General features: G+C 40.2%; 1 protein-coding gene across 7 annotated transcripts in view; it reads right to left on the bottom strand.

Annotated features, from left to right (window-relative positions):
• klc1a (kinesin light chain 1a) overlaps positions 1 to 15341 on the bottom strand; it is a 111811-nt gene that overhangs the window by 48440 nt on the left and 48030 nt on the right. For all 7 annotated transcript variants that reach the window (XR_012098223.1, XM_073039747.1, XM_073039750.1 and 4 more), the window contains 3 exons: positions 6705 to 6792; positions 6171 to 6272; positions 1772 to 1945 (listed from right to left, as the gene is read on the bottom strand). Coding sequence is in view for 6 of the 7 variants with exons in the window: in XM_073039747.1 (XP_072895848.1) it covers positions 1772 to 1945; positions 6171 to 6272; positions 6705 to 6792 (364 nt within the window). In the remaining variant the exon portion in view is untranslated. The remainder of the gene's footprint in view (positions 1 to 1771; positions 1946 to 6170; positions 6273 to 6704; positions 6793 to 15341) is intronic.

Below are 15341 nucleotides of genomic sequence, written 5' to 3'. Positions count from 1 at the left end.
TTGGTGTTGGGACCGCTTCTTTTTATCAGTTATTTAGATTATGGAACAGGTCAAGTTACATCATACGAAAGTGTTGAATAAATGATCTCCAAGTTTCTTTGAATTTAACCGATTTTTTCTGAATTTAAACAAAAGATAGTTTGGGAAAACCACTGGAATGTAATAGGAGGATTAATCTCTTTCCAATTCAATAAAATGGATCTTCTGGCCAGTAATGTAACAAATGCAATCATCCGACGAGCTGAAGAGGATAAATAACTATGTTCCACCATTGGTAAGCCAAAAATGTATTATCCTTAAATATTTGGATAGAGGAGTGGAGTTATTGACATTATTGATTGTATCCGATGTAATATAATAGCCAAGCTTTGTTTAGTTTAGTTTTGTTCAGTTTAGTTTAGTTTTTTTTTTATTTCTAATTTGTTTTTTTAATGTTTTTTTCTATCATATTTAATTACATTAAGAGTTTAGGAGGCTTAGTACATTTGTATTATCTATAGCTTATAATCGTATATACTGTTTACCAACAATGTAATCCCAAACTCTCTGTACTACTATTGTTATTATGCTTATGTATTTGAAAATTAATAAAAAGATTTAAAAAGAAAGTAAGATTATGGAATAGATGGCTTTGTTGCCAAGTTTGCAGATGATACAAAGATTGGTGGAGGGGCAGGTAGTGTTGAGGAAACAAGCAGGCTGTAGAAGGACTTGGGGGTCCTTGTGCAGAACACCGTAAAGTTTAACTTGCAGGTAGAGTCAGTGGTGAGGAAGACAGATGCAATGTTAACATTTGTTTCAAGAGGTCTAGAATGGCAGGAATGTGATGCTGAGGGCTCACCTTGAGTATTGTGAACAGCTTTGGACTCCTCATCTAAGAAAAGATATGCTGGCATTGGAGAGGGTTCAGAGGAGGTTCATAGGGATGATCTGGGAATGAAAGGGTTGTCATACGAGAAACCTTTGATAGCTCTGGGTCTGTAATCACAGGAATTCAGAAGTATGAAGGGGGATCTCACTGATGCCTTTTAAATGTTGAAAGGCCTAGACAGAGTAGATGTGGAAAAGGTTTTCCCTGTGAGGGAGTCTAGGACAAGAGGGCACAGCCTCAGAATAGTGGGCATCCATTTAAAAAAGAGATGTGGTGAAATTTCTTTAGCCAGAGGGTGGTGAGGATAGTGGGCATCCATTTAAAAAAGAGATGTGGTGAAATTTCTTTAGCCAGAGGGTGGTGAATTTGTGGCATTTGTTACCACAGGCACCTGTAGAATCTAGGTCATTGGATGTGTTTAAGGCAGGTTCTTGATTGGACGTGGCATCAAAGATAAAGGAGAAAGCTGGGAGTGGGGCTGAGGAGGGGGAAAAAGGATCAACTATAATTGTATGGTAGAGCAGACACGATAGGCCAAATGGCCTAACTCTGCTCCTATGTCTTATGGTCCATAACCACAACTTGGATACAACTAGTTAATTTCAAAATATCAAAGTTCAGAAAGTCATTATGTAAACCTATGTTCCTGAGGCATTGAAGGACACAGTTGAATTTGTGCATGAAGCTTAAGGGGAAAACTACAATCAAGAATATGGATAAAATGGGTTGTTGCAAAGTTTGGGGTAGAATTGAATAAAGATTTTGAACCAAATTCACCCAACTGAAAGGAAAGGCTTTGATTTTAGTTGATGAATAGTTTCTTAAAAACATGACATGCTTTCATTGCAACATGTGTTCTTTGTTTCCTATGGAACAGTTTATAATGATCATTTGTCTTACCAAATTATTTTTTGTCTTTGCTACATTTGGATCATCAGGCCCAAGTTTGGTTTGGTAAATTTCCAAAGCTCGCTCATAGTAATACTCCACTTCTTCATACTTTCCTTGGTTCTGGCACAATAGTGCCAGATTATTTAGCTGTTTGGCCACATCAGGATGATCCCTGCCCAAAACCTGAAGCAAGCAGAAGACACTAATATTTCTACACAGTTTCTGAAACAATGACCAATATTATTTCCCAATATTAATACATGCTTAGATAAACATACATTCACAGGTTAGCAAGTGCTCTGCGAAACCACAAAAAATGGAAATACATTAATAAAAAAAGAAACAGATTTAAATGTCATAGTAGCTGAATGTTCACATTCAAACTGAGAACATCAATGTCAATTAATTTGCCAAAAAGATTAGTTGTATCTAGGGAACTCTTATAAAGCAACGTACCATAACAGCAGATTTTGGCCATTTGGCCCATCAAGTCTGTTCTACCATTTGATTATGGTATTTTTTCCCCCCCTCTCAACCCTGTTCTGCTGCCTTCTCCCTATTACCTTTGAAGCCTTTATATATCATGAATCTGTCAAATCTGCTTTAAATATATCCAATTACTTGGTTTTCAGTCAATCAAAACCACAGATTCATCATTTTTGACAAAAGAAATTTCTCACTCCTTTCTAAAGGCTGTGCCCTCTGATCCTAAACTCTCCCACTACTAGAAATATCTTCATCACATCCAATCTATTTGGGTAGGTTTAAATGAAATACCCTCTCATCCTTCTGAATCCCAGCAAGTACTGGCCCAGAGCCATCAACTGTTTCTAACACATTAACCCTGTCATTCCTGGGATTACTCGTGAAAACTTCCTCTGGACCCTCTCCAATGCCAGCATATCCTTCCTTAGATGCAGGACCTGTAACTGCTCAAAATACTCCAAATATGGTCTGAACAATGCTTCACAATGCCTCAATTACATCTTTATTTTCATTTTCTTGTCCATTCCTACTACTGAATAAACCTGCAAGTTAACCTTTTGGGAATTCTACACAGGGACTCCCCCCTTTGCAACTCCCAATTTTGAATTCTCACATTCAGGAAATAGTCTACATGTTTATTTCTTCTACTAAAGTGTATGACCACATACTTTCCCATGTTGTATTCCATCTGCTACTTCCTTGCTCATTCTTCCAACCTTTTTAAAAGTCCATCGACAGATTCCCTACTTCCTCAACACTATGTGCCTCTCCACCTATTTTTGGATTATCCTCAAACTTGGCTAAATACTATCAATTCCATCATCCAGATCTTTAACATAAAATGTGAAAAGTAACAGGCCTGACAGTGAACCATGTGTAACACCGCTAGATGCCAGCAGCTAAGCAGAAAAAGCCCTATTTATTCCACTCTTTGCTTTCTGTCAGTTAGCCAGCCAATCTTCTACCCATGCTAATAAGAGAAAATCTCCAGATGCTGGAAATTCAAGCAACACACACAAAATGCTGGAAAATCTCAGCAGGCCAGGCAACATGAGTACAGTCAACATTTCAAGCTGAAACCCTTCAGCAGGTCTGGAGGAAAAAAGATGAGTAGATTTAAAAGGTGCAGTGAGGAGAGGAAGAAACACAAGGTGATAGGTGAAACTGGGAGGGGGAGGGGTGAGGTAAAGAGCTGGGAAGTTGATTGGTGAAAGAGATACAGGGCTGGAGAAGGGGGTATACAAACAGGAGAGGACAAAAGGCCATGGAAGAAAGAAAAGGAGGAGCAGCACCATAGGGAGGCAATGGGCAGGCAAAGAGCTAAGGTGAGAGAACAAACAGTGAAGGGGGCGTGGTGGATGGTGGGGGGCGGGGACGGTGGGAGGGGGTGTGGCGGATGGCGTGGGGATGACGGCTGACGGCGGAGGGGGGTGCATTACCAAAAGATCAAGAAATCAATTTTCATGCCATCAGGGTGGAGGCTACCCAGACAGAAGACAAGGTGTTGCTCTTTCAACCTGAGTGTGGCCTCATTGCAACAGTAGAGGCGGCCATTGATGGATATGTCAGAATGGGAAGTGGAATTAAAATGGGTGGCCACTGGAAGATCCCGCTTCTTCTGGTGGACAGAGCGTAGGTCTCCTAATCAGTGGCCACCCATTTTAGTTCCATTCCCATTCTGATATATCTACCTCTGGCCTCCTCTACTGTCACAATGAAGCCACACTCAGGTTTTAGGAGCAACTCTTTATACAGGTATCCCCCGCTTTTTGAAAGTTCACTCTACGCCACTTCACTTTTATGAAAGATGTACATCAGTACTTGTTTTTGCTAACTGAAATAAATCCAAAAAGGATTTACACTTTTATGAAAAAAGGCTTAAAGCGAAAATAGCATTCAGCGTTTGTTTTGCAGCAAACAGTATAGAGGCAGCGCACCCCTGAGCGGCGCCGCCAAGCTCCTTCCCCGGGAAGTACACTCAGCCTCAAGCCGTCATAGCTTTGAACTGTGTCTGTGAGCATCTGTGCTTTATCTCAATTTATTCTGTGCATCTGTTAGCAAGATATGTCCTAAGGTATCAGAAAAGCCCTCGACAGCTCGTAAGGGTGTTACGCTTAGTGTAAAACTGGACGTAATTAAGCGTTTTGATCGTGGTGAGCGAAATAAAGACATTGTGCATGCGTTGAACTTGCCTGCATCTACCATTTGTACTATTTACATGCAAAGAGAAAGAATCTTGAAAGCTGCCAATATTACTGTTGGTTCTGCTAGTAGCAAAGTGGTCTCTTTTAGTCGCCTTTTCCTCTCTCTCCTACAACCCAGTCTTCTGTACCTCCCACCACCCCAACCTTCAACAACTCAGCCTAACACACCATCACCACCACCTCTCAACCTTCCAGTGCGCTCGCTGTCTTCCCCATTCTGGTAAGTGAAACTACATTGTACATACATTATTTCTACTTTATATAGGCTGTGTATTTATCATATCATTCCTGCTTTTACTATATATTAGTGTTATTTAAGGTTTTATGTGTTATTTGGTATGATTCGGTAGGTTACTTTTAGGATCTGGGAACGTTCAAAAATTTTTCCCATATAAATTAATAGTAATTGCTTCTTCACTTTACGCCATTTCCGCTTACAAAAGGTTTCATAGGAATGTTCTACTTTTGGATAGTGGAGGAAACCTGTATTTCATCTAGGTAGCCTCCAAACTGATGGCATGAACATAGATTTTTTTGAACTTCCAGTAATGTCCCTCTCTCCTTCATCATTCCCCATTCCCTTTCCCTTCTCTCACATCTCTTTGCTTGCCATTTGCCTCCCTCTAGTGCTCCTCCCCCTCTTCTTTCTTCCATGGCCTTCTGTCCTCTCCTATTATATTCCCTCTTCTCCAGCCCTGTTTCCCTCTCACCAATCTACTTCCTAGCTCTTTACTTTACCTCTCCCCTCGTGGTATCACCTATCACTTTGTGTTTCCTCCTCCCTTCCCCCCCACCTTTTAAATGTACTCATCGTTTTTTCTCTAGTCCTGCTGAAGGGTTTTAGCCCAAAACGTTGAATGTACTCTTTTCCATAGATATTGCTTGGCCTGCTGACTGCCTCCAGCATTGTGTGTGTATTACTTCTATCCATGCCAGTACCTATTATACATAGAGGCTCAATGCCAGCTCTTTGACACCTCCTTGTAACCATCTCTGAATCATAACTCCCCCAACGAGTATCAGACTATTTCACCTGGAGATGTTCCCTCTACAGGCTTTGTCTTATTCAATTAAGCATTGCCTATTTCTGCTTTTGCCTTCAGACTTCCTAGCAGGAATGTGCTGCAAAACCCATTATTCAACCACAGAACTCACTGGCTTGATTCTATTTTTCCTACATTTATAAAGCTACTGGTACCCTCTCCCCACTCCTTCAATAAATTCCACGTTACACCCTGTGAAAATCAGTGGGTTTTGAGATGGATACATATTGCAAGTCCATTCTCTCAAAAGGAGATGGAAAAATCGAGCAAGGATCAGAGACGGATCATATGATGGCAGGAGCAAAATGTGACATCAAGATGAGCCATCAATGAATCGGAGAAAAAATAAAGGGAATCCAAAAATAACGTTCCACATGCTCACAAGGATATGGACGTCTCTTACAGCCTTATGGATTCCCATAGCAACACCTAGAGGCAGTGAATGGAATTAAGATAAATTGCTCAATACACAAGCTCAGCAAGGCAGAGGAAAATTATGCCTGGGAGTAGAGGGATTGGATATCCATGGTGAAAACGTGATGGCTTGGGGCATCAAAAATAGTTCCCACATTGACTCATTCTCAATATTAATATATCATTCAAGGATCAACATCTCTTCTATAACTTAAGGAATGCAAATCTAAAAGAGCATGATTGTTTTATCTTGTTACTAACCTTTTCACGGATCTCTAGAGCTCTTTTACACATGGGCTCAGCCTCTCTATATTTTCCCCTTTTTCCATGAAGTACTGCAAGATTATTTAATGTTGCTGCAACCTGCAAACAATCCAAATCAAAAATCACAAGACAATTCTTATAAATAAGCAGACTTAATGTTATTATACAAGGAAATAAAAAGGGTGTATTTTATATGTGTGTTTTGTAAAAGAGTGTAACTACCTGTCAGAAATATTACAATAGAAATATTAACACCTAGCAAAAAAATCATGAAGTCTCTTGAATGCTCTTTACAGGCAGTTATGATTTTTAGATGATTCAGAAGTTCAAAGCTATGCAAATAATGATTCTGATAACTGATCCAATAGATGCATTCACAATTTAACCTCTCTATCTGGTCATCATTTAGGAATGGTAGATGTTAATCTCACCCTGTTGGTTTAACATCAAGAAAAATTTAAACTTTTTTCTACATTCCCATGCAGAAAAATGCACACAATCACAAGGTTAATCTGAAAGGATAATACAAACCGCAGGATGGTCTTTACCCAATGTCTTCTCCCGAATAGCTAAGGCATCATGCAACAGGTTTGCTGCCTCTTTGTATTTGTTTTGGTCTCTAAGCAAGAATTAAAGAATAATCAAGGTTACACTACAAAATTTTACAAGCTTCTACTGTTCAAGCGTTTTTCAGCCAACTTATAGTCATATTGCTATACAGTACAAAACAGACCCTCTGATCCACCATAACTATGCCAACTGTCATCACAGATACTAATCACATTTAACAGCACTTGGTTCATAACCTACTATGCCTTGGTGATTCAAGATTGTCCAATGCATCTGTTATTTTGAGTACTTGCATCCACCACCTTCTCAAGCAACATGAACCAGATTTCAACTACCCCCAGGGTGAAAAATCTTCTCTAAACCTCTGACTCCTCATTATAAACCTATAACCGCTGATATCTCTGCCATGGGGAAAAGTTTCTTACCATCTACCCCATCTATACCTTTCAGTTTTATATATACACCCATCAGGTAGCCACTCAGCCTCTTCTGCTCCTTGGAAAACAAACCTACTTCACTCAGTCTTGTCTCGTAAATGAAATGCTGCATCCTGTGCAACATCCTGGTGAATCTCCTCTCCACCCCTCTCCTGTGCGGTTTTGACTTTCTTATAGCTTTTTTGCTATTAAGCGTTCTAAAATGTCAAAGTTCACTGTATGTAAATATGGGCTGTAAATAAAGGCTGCATGCATTCAGCTACACAAACTTGGCTTCCTTTGCAATATAATAGATTGCAGTTATCAAAAATAAATTAGAATACATTAGTAATTTTTTTAATATGATAACTGATACTTAACAATAATCAAACTATATGAGCAAGAGGAAAGCAAGGGAGCAAGTAGGGCCACTCAAAGGAACAAGATCCTAAATGAGTGCTTTGAGTTGATATTTACTGAGGACGTAGAGGATAATGAGATCAGAGTGGAGCATGCTACCATTTCAAGATTAGGAAAGAGGTAGTGCTCAGTATCTTGAAAAACATTAAGGTGGGCAAGTCCCCTATCCTGATGGGATATATCCCAGATAATTTTGTGAGACAGAGGGGTGAGAGGGGTGACAGGACCATCTATAATGTTGCTGGTATGGGGAGTTATTGCACAGGATCAAAGTAAACTGCAGAGAGTTGAAAAATTAGTCAGCTCCATCATGGATACTAGCCTCTGTCGTATCCAAGACATCTTCAAGGAGCAGTGCCTTAAAAAGGGGGCATCCATCATTAAGGACCACTTCCACCTAGGACATGCTCTCTTCTCATTGTTACCACCAGGAAGGAAGTACAGAAACCTGAAGGCATACACTCAGCAACTTAGGTCCCTCTGCCATCCAATTTCTAAATGGACATTGAACCCATGAACACGATCTCACTACTTTCTTATATTTCCGCTTTTGCACTACTTGTTCAACTATTTAACACACGCATATACATACATATATACACACAGACATATACATTACACATAATTACTGCAATTCACATTTTTTCCTATATTTATCATGTATTGCATTGTACTGCTGCCACTAAGTTAACAAATTTCACAACATATTCCGGTGATATTAAACCTGATTCTGAACTCTTTCCTCTAGCCTGAAGTACAACTCTTGCCATATTTCAATCCATGCAGCCACTGTTCCATTAGTCCCATCAGCATTAACTTTGTTAATAAGTTCACTATGTTTCTTTTTCAGAAGTCTATATACCATCATCTTATTACTCTAATAAATACTTCTTATTAATAAATGAACTTAAGAAACAGCTTAACAAATCACTTCATTGTTGTCATGCCAATCCCACCCATACACATTCCTCTGCATGCTCTACTCTGTCTGCACTTTTATAGCTTTGTTGTATATCCAGTCACAAGGGCAGGCTACTTCAGCTGTCAGTCATGAGTGGCAACATCAGTATGCCCTGATGGATTTTTGAAAGGACTTTAAATTAAGAAAAGATTTACTTCAAAATACCTTAAACAATGAGAAATTGAAAATGAAGTAAAATATAAAACAAGTCACTAATCTGCACTCAACTTTTAAATCAAGGTCAATAATCCCATTCCAATAAAGGAGTTGCACTGCATCTAGCTCACAGGTTGCAGAAAAATGCACCCAAACTATGCCAAGTCTGATATCTCTTTTTTACCTTTTCAAGGTTCTTTTGAAGACCCTGACCTGGAGTTACACTTTAACTTTGGTTCTTTGTGGGAATGGGATCTGCTCTCAGGACCTTATGACTGGCGCTTTTTGATATCCGGAGGATGTGACCTGGAAGGCGAACACACTTTCGGAGTGCTGGATTTCTGTAGCTCTGGGGACGTGCTGATTCTAGGCCAGTGCCCCTGACTGAAACGTTGCCGGAGAACATGGAACACTGGGAACAGCAGGTTAGCTGCCGGGAGTTGTGTGTCCAGAGAGCTGCGCCTTTTTTAGGACCAACTCTCTTGGCGCAGAGCTCAGAAAAGCGACATAGAAGACTTCTATCATCATAAATCAACAAGTTGCTTGCTATGTCTCCCCTCGCTGTGAAATGGAAACACCTCCTTTTCCCTTATTAGGGAGCGTGAGAGCCTGTGGTATGTCAAATTACTGGGTGAACAAGTAGTTTTTGGGGGTACTACTAGTCTGTGTCTTTATTGATGCTCAAGTGCTTGGTGGAGAGCGCTGCTGCTTTTTTGCTGGTTGGGGTGGGGGGGAGGAGTTGCCTTGCTGCTGCTGCTTATCGTGGGAGGGGGAGCTGGGTGGGCTTTGGGATTCAAACATTTAACTGTCATTCATTCTCTGTTTTGGTGGATGTTTGCGAAAAAGAAGAATTTCAGGATGTATATTGTATACATTTCTCTGACATTAAATGTACCTATTGAAGTACATTTGTGTCCCGCTGCTGGATATGACAGCAAAGCAGGTTAATGTGTACCTCTATCACTTTGGTACACAGATAATAATGTCAGAAACAAAATTAACTGTGAGTGTGCCAATGTTGATTCCTGTACATTTCAGCCAAAAAATATATTGTCCCAGATGTTAAACTTTACTCCATATACCTCAAGGTTTATCTACTTCTGACATGAAGCTGACTGCTTGTAATTACCCAATCCCCATTTCTGAGCAGAAGTAAAACAGGTTTATGCAGCTACACAGCAGCTAATAACTTGTCTGAAATACCTTAATTTTAACCAAGTATATTCTTTGTAGTCTCAGGTAGTTCATCCCTTTCTAATGGTCAAAAGCATCTTTGATCAATACAACTGTAGCTGGTTTGTTTCCCTTCTACCTCATCATTCCAGCGGAACGATGAGGCAAGAAAATCCAGATAGCAGTGCACTCTGAAATGATGGGATAAGAAACAACCACAGTAATATTCAAGGATCAATTCTGCCCTTGTTGATCAGATTTCCAAATGCTTTCTCAGTAATTAAGTACCTCCTGCCATAAAGCAAATCTCTGCTATTGCCACTTGAATCTTCATCTCACCAACCATACTTGCCTCACCAACAGCATTTCCATTCAAGCACTCTAAAACACTATGATCTGTTTCATACTTCCCTTCATTCATTTAAATCCCTCAGGCCTGGCTAAGTGTATCCTTGGACTTTGTGGGAGGCCACAGAAGAAACTGCAGTGCCTCTTGCGGAGATATTTGCTTCATCATTGGCCACTGATGAAATTCCCAAAGACTGGAAAGTGGTTAATGCTGCTGCACAGTTTAAGGAGGTTAGCAAGGACAAGAAGGATAGTGAGGAAGTGAGGACATCTGCTTAGAGACTATGAAATGGAAGCAGATACATGAAAAGCACAACCGGCCATGAAGCATGTATTGAAGGCTGAATTAATTATCTTATGGGATAATGACCTGACCGTGAAGGAATGTTTTCTGTCTATTAGTGATGGGCACAAAACCAACAGCACATTGCAAAAATTGACTGAGGATGCTGATGACTAGGTTCAGTGTGTGCAGTAAGTTATTGGACAGTTAGACGGGCCTGGACCCTAATCAGCGCAGCCCATGTTGATTAATGTTATTGTAAGCAGTTTGCAACTGTATATTGAACTAATGTTCTGAGCTGCTTAGTGACAACTCCACCATCAGCAGCAGCAGAGGGGCCAGTTTGAGAGTTTTAATAATCAGGTAGCAAGTTTTAAAGTGCTGCTAAAGGAAGAAAAACAGAATAGACTTGGCAGAATGCTAGTTATCAAACAACCAAGAATTTTTGGGTCACCCAAAACTGCTGTGTGGTTGCCTTAGTAACCATTACCCTCAGCTGGCCCAGGCACATTATTTATGCGGCAAAAAGGGAGATGAAACGTATTATACAACAAACCTGGTATTAACCAGATTTTCAAAGTTCAATGTAAATTTATTATCAAAGTACATATATGTCACCATATACAACGCTGAGATTTGTTTTCTTGCGGGCATACTCAGTAAATCCAAGAACCATAATAGAATCAATGTAAAACCTCATCCAACAGGGCGGACAAGCAAACAATGTGCAAAAGACAACAAACCATGGAAATACAAAAGAGAAAAAATAAATAAATATCGAGAACATAAGATGTCAAGTCCTTGAAAGTGAGTCCATAGGTTGTGGGAACAGTTTAGTTAAGGGGAAAGTGAAGTTGAATTAAGTTATCCCCACTGGTTCAAGAGCCTGACAGTTGAGTGATAGTAACTGTTCCTGAACCCATTAGTGAGAGTCCTACGGCTCCGGTACCTTCTTCGGGGTGGCAGCAATGAGAAGACAGCATGACCTGGGTGGTGGTGTGAGGGTGTGGGTCCCTGATGATGGATGCTGCTTTCCTGCAACAAAACTCCATGTAGATGTGCTCAATGGCAGGGACAGCTTTACCTGCGATGGACTGGGCTGTATCCATTAATTGGGGTAGAATTTTCCATTCACAGGCATTGGTGGTTCCACACCAGGCTGTGATGCAAGCCGTCAATATACTCTCCACTAAACATCTTCAGAAGCTTGTCAAAGTTTTAGATGACATAGCAAATCTTCACAAACTTCTAAATGAAGTAGAAGTGCTGCTGTGCTTTCTTCATAACTGCACTTACTTGCTGGGCCCAGGACAGGTCCTCTGAAATGATAACCCCAATGAATTTAAAGCTGCTGACCCTCTTCACCTTTGATCCCCCAATGAGGACTCACTGGATCATGGACCTCTGCTGCTTATGCCAATAGATAGTATGGCATGCATGATTTATCAAAAAGATAACGCAAGAAAATACCTAGTGTTAAGACTGCTTCATAGCCTCAATCATAGGCGTCCCTATTTGCAAATCAATTTTATATAATTGCCTAAATGCATGGGAAGTTAGTACATACTGGTGATACTGGATATGGTTTCTAGATGGGTAGAAGCATATCCCACAAGCTGAAATGCCTTAACTGTGCCAAGGTATTACTAAGAGAAATTGTTCCTAGATTTAGAATAGTGAGGATGATGCCAAGCAACAATGGTCCACGCTTCAGCAGGCAAAGCGTAAAAGAAATGATAAATGGCTTACACTATAAGCAACTTATCATGCCCATACCATTAAGTAGTCTACAGAGACAGTAGAGAGGCAAAATGGAATTGAGAATAAACTTGCTAAGCAGTATACGGAAACAGGTTTAAAATGGCCAGAGGCCCTGCGCATCTTTCCTGTGCTTATCAGATCCAATCCCAATTCAGTGACTTGACCATCTCCCCATGAGATAGTAATAGGGCACCCCATGAGGCTGCCTGTCAGTGCTCCTTTAACTATTATGGGAATGGATATACATCCCATGAATGAGGATATGTTGACTTACTGCATAGCATCGACAAAGACCTTGACAAGTTTTCATTCACAAGTATTGGAAGTACAGAAAAAAAAAACAACTAATGAAATACGCCACATCCATGAACCAGGGTCACAATTTCATTGGAACATACCAGAGAAAGAAATGCTTAGATCTACGTTGGGACAGATTGTACAAAATGCTGCTGACTACCTACACTGCACAGAAGTTTAAAGGATTACCAACATGGATAGTGCATCACACTGCAAGCACACCTTAGTACCAGACTGATATGTAAACTATGCTCAACCAGCCTTTTTGTAATTTGATGTGAAATTGTTAATGCATGAAAGATAATTCAACTGTCTCACAATGCAGGCTGCGGCCTCGCAAACCAACAACAATGAACGTTGGACATGCATCCATTTTCCCATCACTATTGACTCAGGGATGCACTCATTTGCATTTCTCTCGAATAAGACCTAGTATAAATGCCAGCAGGCAGTTCCAGTGTGAATACATGATCCCTCCAAAGTAGAAATGAAAAAGAAAGCACACCTGTGTGTCTGGACAAACGTTACTTGAGGAAGCACTAGTGTCAGTACCACCTGACTACATGCCTGCTTTAAGTGGCTCAGCTTGAAACTTGTAGCTCCTACCAGCACTTGAGAATGGAAAGAAGAGAACTAATCTGTCAAGGAACAGCCTGCGAGTGTGACTGTTTTCCACCTTGAAGATAAAATGCAGAGGATGCACTGTCAGTTTGTCTACAGTCTCAGTTAGATTACAAGACCATAAAACATAGGCACAGAATTAGGCCATTCAGCCCATCAGTCCATTATGACTGATTTATTATCCTTCTCAATCACATTTCTGTTTCCAAAGCACCATCAAATACTCCCATTTCAGTCTTCCACAGCTGAGAACCATAATTACATCTAAGGTATGCACAGTTAGTAACATAGTTTTAATATGATTTAAAATCACGTCCTCACTTAAAATCGACTACCTGAACAGACTCTGGTTGCTGATGCAGTTCCATCTTAAGACAGCGAAAAAGAGGACTTTGCTTGAGTCTAAAATTTCATCTAAGGAAGCATGGATTTTACCTCCCAATATCGACCACCTTGCTGGCAAACACAAAGTCTCTGGTAAATAAAATTGAAGATCTCAGAGCTAGTGTGCTGTACCAGAGGGACATTAGGACCAGTTGCGTTTTTTGTTTCACAGAATCTTGGTTAACCCCCTCCATTTCAGATGCAGCAGTTCAGCTTGATAGTTCCACAAAACATTGCCAAGATATGTCAGCTGAGTCTTTCAAAGGCAGAGGAAGTGAAGTATGCTTCATGTTTACTCCTTGTGGTGTACAAATGTTGTGGTGTTTTCTCAGATGTGCTCACCCAAACTGAAACACCTCACAATCAAATGTTGTCCATTTTATCTGTAATGGATCATTTCAGCAATCATCTTGGTAGTGGTGTATATCCCACCACAGGCCAGTGTAAAACAGGCTCTAGACAAACAGAGCAATATAATGAACAGGCATGAAACAGCATATCCTGATGCCTTCTCCAACATTACGGGATATTCTAACCCACACAGCTTAAAAAAGTCTCTAAATGATTATTACCAACAAATCACTTGTAGTACCAGAGGAACCAACACACTGGACTACTGTTCCACCACCTATCCCACAACCACACTAGGGAAAGTCTGATGACCTAACTGTGCCTCACTCCGGTATAGGCAGACACTGAAGACTGCAGCACCAGTAGTGAGGACAAAGAAGGTATGGACAAGGGAGGTGCAGGAGTGTATACAGGACTGCTTTGAATCAGTGGACTTGACTATATTCAGGGATTCATCTTCCAGTCTGAATAAGCCACAGCTGTCACTGACTTCATTAAAAACTGTGTAGCTGAGCGTGTTCTTCACCAGTCACAGCTTTATCGGAGAGTGGCAAAATGAAAGACACTGTTGGAAAAAAAAACAGGCAGGGGGATGAATACTTTTTATGGGCACTGTACTTACTGTAATTCACATTTTTCTCTATTGTGTATTGCATAAGAAAACCATGTTGACTTCAGCCTATTTTATCATATGCATCCAAGAACCCCAAAATCTCATCCTTAATAATGGATGCCAACATCTTCCCAACACTGAAGTCAGGCTAAATGGCTTATAATTTCCTTTCTTCTGCCTCCCTCCATTCTTGAAGAGAGGAGTGACATTTGCAATTTTCCAGTCCTCCAGAACCATTCCAGAATCCAGTGATTCTTGAAAGATTATTACTAATGCCTCCACAATCTCTTCAGCTACCTCTTTCAGAACTTCGAGATGTAGTTCTTCTGGTCCAGGTGACTTATCTACCTTCAGATTATTCAGCTTCCCAAGCACCTTCTCCTTGCTAACAGCAACTATACTTGTTGCTGCTCTAATACTCAAATTTCTGGCAAACTATTAGTGTCTTCTGCAGTGAAGACTGATGCAAAATACTTAGTTTGTCTGCCACTTCTTTGTCCCCCATTACTTGCTCTCTGCTGTTATTTTCCAGTGGCTTGATATCCACTCTCGCTTCTTTTACCCTTTATACATGTATGTCTAAAAGAAACTTCTGGTACCCTCTTTTATACTGTTTGTTATCTTACTTTCATATTTCATGTTTTCTCTCCTTATGGCTTTTTAGTTGCCTTCTGTTGCTTTTTGAATCTTCCCATTCGTCTAACTTGCCACAATTTTTTTTGCAGTACTATACGCAAATAATTATTTATATTATATATTTTGCTTTTATGCTGTCTTGACTTCCCTTGTCAGCCATAGTTACATCATACTCCCT

Source organism: Hemitrygon akajei, chromosome 3 (genome assembly GCF_048418815.1).
Source record: "Hemitrygon akajei chromosome 3, sHemAka1.3, whole genome shotgun sequence".
NCBI classification, from domain to species: Eukaryota; Metazoa; Chordata; class Chondrichthyes; order Myliobatiformes; family Dasyatidae; genus Hemitrygon; species Hemitrygon akajei.
Note: the sequence above shows the minus strand (reverse complement) of the source record. Positions and strands in the feature narration are given on the sequence as shown.